This window comes from Pararge aegeria, chromosome 1 (assembly GCF_905163445.1).
Source record: "Pararge aegeria chromosome 1, ilParAegt1.1, whole genome shotgun sequence".
NCBI classification, from domain to species: Eukaryota; Metazoa; Arthropoda; class Insecta; order Lepidoptera; family Nymphalidae; genus Pararge; species Pararge aegeria.
The window spans coordinates 10431586-10437585 of record NC_053180.1 but is presented as its reverse complement, the minus strand read 5'-3'; the positions used below and the strand labels follow the sequence as shown (position 1 = coordinate 10437585).

At 32.6% G+C, this 6000-nt stretch overlaps 1 protein-coding gene across 1 annotated transcript in view; it reads left to right on the top strand.

Annotated features, from left to right (window-relative positions):
* Nucleotides 1-406: 406 nt before the first annotated feature.
* Nucleotides 407-6000, top strand: part of LOC120624041 (inactive dipeptidyl peptidase 10) — a 204304-nt gene continuing 198710 nt past the window's right edge. Inside the window, exon 1 of the mRNA XM_039890357.1 lies at nucleotides 407-587. Coding sequence (XP_039746291.1) covers nucleotides 525-587 — 63 coding nt within the window. The 5' untranslated portion in view covers nucleotides 407-524. The remainder of the gene's footprint in view (nucleotides 588-6000) is intronic.

The window sequence follows — 6000 nt, the reverse complement described above, 5'->3', positions numbered from 1 at the left end:
AAATTGTGAGTTTTAAAGACAGTCATCATAAAATTTACTATGTTTTACTTTCTCTTTAGCGAACTTCAGACTATTACGTGTACCATATAATCTTATATGAAATTTATTTCGAAATTATTATAAAAGGGTGATAAACTATATGTTTTAATTACTGTTAAGTATAAAATATTGAACAAGTTTGCCGAACTGTGAACATTGATATTTGATAAACAAATGACAAAAAGTTTAAAATTATCTTACTTTCAGTTTAAAATATCTCTATAATCTCTATAATTAAATCAAAGTGCTGTGAATTTGACTTTAACGGTGCCTATTAAAAAATGTCCATTTAACGTTAGAGTTTATACACTGACCTAAAAATATAGCAAAGAAAAATACAAAATAAGACTTTTAAAAAATGCTCAAAGGCCTAAATTACTCAAATGAGACGTGAGTACGAGAAAAACTTCAGATTTTCTACTGGATAAAAGTGTTGCCAAAGATGTGTGCTACGTTTTAAGAGTCCTTTCGTTTTGTAAGTGGCCATGAACACCGTACAAAGCACAGGCGGAGGTCACGGACCGCTTAAGAAGGATCATAAACATGAGGTAAGGATTACATTATACCAATAGAAGAATTATTTGGTTTTAAGAAATTAATGTATATTACGTTAAAGAAATATTATGTATATTACGTAAAATTTCTTAAAACCAAACTAACTGTCAAACCACCTGAATCTGAATTTATGGTACAATTTAGCTCGTCCTTTGTTTTCTTGATAGTCTTGAGAATAATGCGCGGTCGCAGTAGTTAAGATTATTATATCGAATACATTTTTATTACACTTTTAATTAATCTCTCAGCAATATTGATTACTAAGTCTTAACTAGTCGTAAATAAATGCACGAAACAAATTTATTTTTATTTTTACAATAACAATCCAACGAGTTAACGTAAGAAACCCTCACGTGAGATTGAGGGATGGGGGAGGGGGTTGAATAAAATCTCACGACATCTCAACGGGGGTGACAGAAAATTAAAAAAAACACCTTTCGCAATTTATGGACGCCCCCTTAACAGAGACAATAAGGGCAAACTATTTTTTTAATTATTTAAAAATAATTTTATTTTCGATTTCTAAATGGATGATGATTGGATTTACAGTGTAGTGACTTAGTTTTTACGTATAACTTTCCTATAAAAGCCTCCCAGATGGCTAGTGAAGCTATACTCTGCTCTGCTGCCACTCTTCATGGCTGATTCATCTACTCATAGACACCTTTACTTCATTACTTCGAATCCGTATAATTGAGCATGTACATGTAGTTATGTAGAGTAACTAGATTTTTTCTTATCTTATTTGTAGTTATAATTACTACTGTGATATATCACAATACCTAAATAAGGTAAAACTAGGGACTTGACATAATCTCCGATTTCAATTTTCACTACGACAATTTAGTATGTATACATTTTATCACGTTATGATACCCAGTAGAGCCTTAACGGCTTATTGGATTACAGAACATGATGTATTATGGGAATCAAATAGAAGGAAGAACAATGTATTTATAACAATATGTCGTCACCATAATGATATTTATGTTAATATATCTACTTAGTTTTTGGAATACCCGAAGATAAAAATCTATATTATTGATTGGTGTTTGTTTTATTATTATTTTTACGTTTACAAGTGAGCCCGTGACGGCAATCTCACCTGTGAAAAAGCGATGATGTCGTCTAATATGGTGGCAAGGTTACCTTTAAGGTATAGGATTATAAATAACCATAACCTTATATCGTTATTGTACCAAAATCAAAATCGGAAGGTGAAATCCCTATGCGGCACGTGCTCGTCGGTAACATTCGGAAATTATAAATTCCCAATTAACCCTGCCGGAGATGAACCCGGGGCTTCCCACTTATAAGACACACAGCGCTCATCACTGGGTTATGGATGTCGTCAAAAAAGTTGTGTTTTTTTCTTTGGCCTGATCGTGTCGACGTTTGTCGTTTGACGGTGGCTATTTCCCACTCTACTGACAAAGAAAGCAACCATAATGGATATAAAAACCTGACAGGTTAGTGTAGTAGAATATAAAATAACCAAAAATAACATATATCCATAATTATATGTACCTATGCGTTAATAAAACATTTCTCGTTTAATATAAGTAGATTATTTGTTGCAAGATTGTCGTATCCACTCGTAATACAAGTTCGACGCTTAATTGAAGTGGAAAGTTTTCACGCTGGAAAATATTGCTATATACTCGCACGTACCATGTTAAGTACTAACTTCGAATGATATAAAGTAACAAGCAAACGTTATATACAACGTTTACTTTATTTCCTGATTGCGTGCGTTTTATTTACAGAAATGCAACTGAAGTACGAGTAGGTATTGCTTCCGAGCGAAGTTAATATGCAAAAATCATGCATAGTAATTAAAATACTGAAACATACATATTTAAATAACATTTTACATGAAATAAACGCCAATTATGTAAAGCATAGGCCCTGAACTTAAATATGAAATATAAACTACTGATACACTTTGAATTTACACCCACATTAATAAAGTGCTATAACTTTCATAATTTATAATCGGATCGCTCTTTGAGCTTGCGGTGTCGTATAATACCTACCCATTTAACTGGCCACCCGTAATACTCATACAGACAGTTGCGCGTTGAGTACAATCAGTGTCTCTCTTCTTCTTAATCCACTTATAGTTTGCAGTTTACTTTATTTCCAAAGTTTTGAAGAATATTTTCATTTTCAATAATAAATAACACATAAATTGGTCCAGGCAATTTTAATTCAAAATATTTCAGAGTTTCATTGCCAAATAGCGTAATTAAAAAAAAGCTGCTGTAAATTAAAGTAAAAAGCACTAGTGCGAAGATCCAAATTTATGCACGATTATAGAGCTAAGAAAATTAATCCAGACTTCTGATATATAGAATAAAGCCTTCCTCAACTATTATTATTAGGTATTATTTGTGTGTGTGCGATTCGTTATTCATCGAATTCGTTAATTTTGTCTCTTAAATCGATAGCTTGCTGCACATGATACCCAAGTAATAACTTAAAGCTAAAGATAGGACTTTGAATATTTTGCCTACTGCCTGCCGTTTTTATTCCAAAATAGAAATGAAAACCTACTGTATAGCACCTCTTCTAAACGATAGCATTGGCCACGAAAAATACTAAAATATTCAAAGCCTACAATAAACTTAAATATACTGCAGTGATAAGCGCAGTGATATCCTATAACGAGAAAGAAGAGAGGTCCCGATTTCAATTCCTGATAGGGGACTTTTAGGGATTTTTAATTTCCATACAGGTTCAGGTCTGGGGGAAGTTTTTACTTTTGATATTATTTACCAACCAACTGGCAAAGCCGTCCAGCTAAGCGATTATACGTTACGGTGCGAAGTCGTGTACGTATAGCAGCTTTGATTCCAACAAGAAAAGTTTGGGATGTTTTATTGATTTTAGGCAAAAAACAACATTTTCTCAAAAATCTTTAAATGCAGTTTCTCCATTTCAAAAATCGAAATCGAAATTGATTTGCAAGAACATCATTATCAGTTAGTAAGGTTTTTTCAAATCTATTTATTTGTCGAGGGCTTAAAATAAAAACGTATCAAACGGATAGTAAGTAGAATTATGTACGGAATAAAACAAATAGTGTATCAAAAAAACATAATCTTTAAAAAAATAACAGATACTCAAAGTTAACTACTTAAAATTAAAGTTAATCTACGAAAAAGTTTAGGGACTTTATTTCATGATATGTAGTTACTGCGCAGGTACAATTTATATTAAATAGACAAGCCGCCTATTGCCACATAGAACGAAAAAAACATGGCCTCAGTCTGCTCTTAAAATTATGTCTCAGTTCAAAAAATTCGCACAAAGCGATTTTCATCTTATTTCCTTATACGCATGGGCTTGGGTTTGGAATGCCCATCCGAGTTCTGTGTTTTCTAATTCTAACAACCTGGGTATCTTTGAAACCAGAGTGAATAGGCATCTTTTACGCCAGCGCGTACCATCTTGTCACATCTCCTTCAGGTGAGATTGTGGTCAAGCGCTATTACAAATAAAAAATGAAAAAAGTAAATAAATAATCATTAACATTTCCGTTGATTCTACATTAGATTAATGTAACTTGGGTGCTTCTATTCAAATTGTGCTTTGTGCTAGTATTGCCCACGAGAAACATGCTGCAAATAAACTATTTTGACTTATACGATAACAGTAAACGTTTTTGCTTTAAAAATATTTATTCATTAGTATTTTTTGTCATTGATCGACATAATTTGCAAAAGCAAACTAGGCCTCAGTGCTCCGTTTCATCTGTGACATAGAATCCGTAACAACGCACGCACGAATAGAGTGTAAAGTCAAATTTGACACCTCCCTCACTACTGTTTTCGGAAAATGAGGCGGCCTTTCACTGACTCTTTACAAAATGACATAAACAACCGGCGCTGTCTATTCATAATTTTTATTAAGTTTATTTTTGTAAATAGAATATTATTTTTATAATAGAATAATATTTAATTATATTTTAGTGGAAGGAATATTTAAGAAATAGAAATAAAAATATTGATTAAACCTTTATTATATTTTTATAGTCTTTAAACATACTTTACAGTAAATAGTAATAGAAAGGTGCTTACTTGCACACTTAATACTTCAATTTGCTGAATTATTAATATCGACGAAAAAAGGAATGCAGAATTTGTGTAACATTGATCTTAACATGGACCATTGCTCCTGAAACTATCTTTTGCGCAGTTCATACTGAAAGTAAGAAATTAAAATTAAGTTGTAAAATCCATACTAATATTATAAATGAGGAAGTGTGTTTGTTTGTCCTTCTTTCACGCTCTCACTAAGCACTTTATTAAGGGGCATAGATTTTGTTGAAAGCACGAGTAACATAAACTTTTAGTCCTGGAAAAAAACCCCGAAGCAGCAGATAAAATAAAGTACCCATTCGAATATATTTTCTGCTCCATGGGTTTCCCGCAATTGATTTAATTGATATCCTCTGCCGCACCGGACCGCTTACACTTCATATAAGAAGTATGCTTTTTAAGTACCAACCTAGTAATTTCAATCACTTTTTTTTTTGTTTATATCAGCAAAACGAAATAAAAATCCCTATGTATATAACAATTACAAAATATTGACAATATACTTATTAAAACTTTGAAATATATAAAAGCTTATGTTGTCTCCGTATACTAATAAATATTCAAAGATTTTTCTCTCAGAAAAAATACTCACTCGCACTTGTTATTGTAGGTTATTCCGGAAGCAGAGCAAACGGGGCTGTACACTGCAGGGCAGATGCATCCTTTGGCTTGAGATATCCCAAAGGCGAGCGCTATCAGACTAAAAATAACTAAAAAATAAAGCATATTTTAGTTTTTTGATATTTCCATGTGCACAATACAATTTTTTTATCTAATAGATCGTTACAGCAATAGTGCATACAACATAAATGATAACATTATTGCGTTACAACATAAATGATGGATTGAAAAGATACAAAACGAATAAAATATAACTTTATTTATTCAAATGCACCTATCGGCACTTTTGACGGCCGACTGGCGCTGTGGGCAGCGACCCTGCTTTCTGAGTCCAAGGCCGTGGGTTCGATTCCCACAACTGGAAAATGTTTGTGTGATGAATATAAGTGTTTTTCGGTTTCTGGGAGTTTATCTGTATATTATAAATATTTATGTAAATTATTCATAAAAATATTCATAAGTCATCTTAGTACCCATAACACAAGCTACGCTTCTTGGGGCTGGATGGCGATTATTTACTTTTGATACGTCACACTTTTCCACATTGTAGTAACATGATTATAACTACGAGTACATTCTTAAATTAAAAACTAAAGTGGGTTCAAACCGCGTACGGGTGTAATATGAAGCCCACAAAAGCCGCTTAGCCGGGTATTCTTTTGTTGTCAACATTACACAGTGT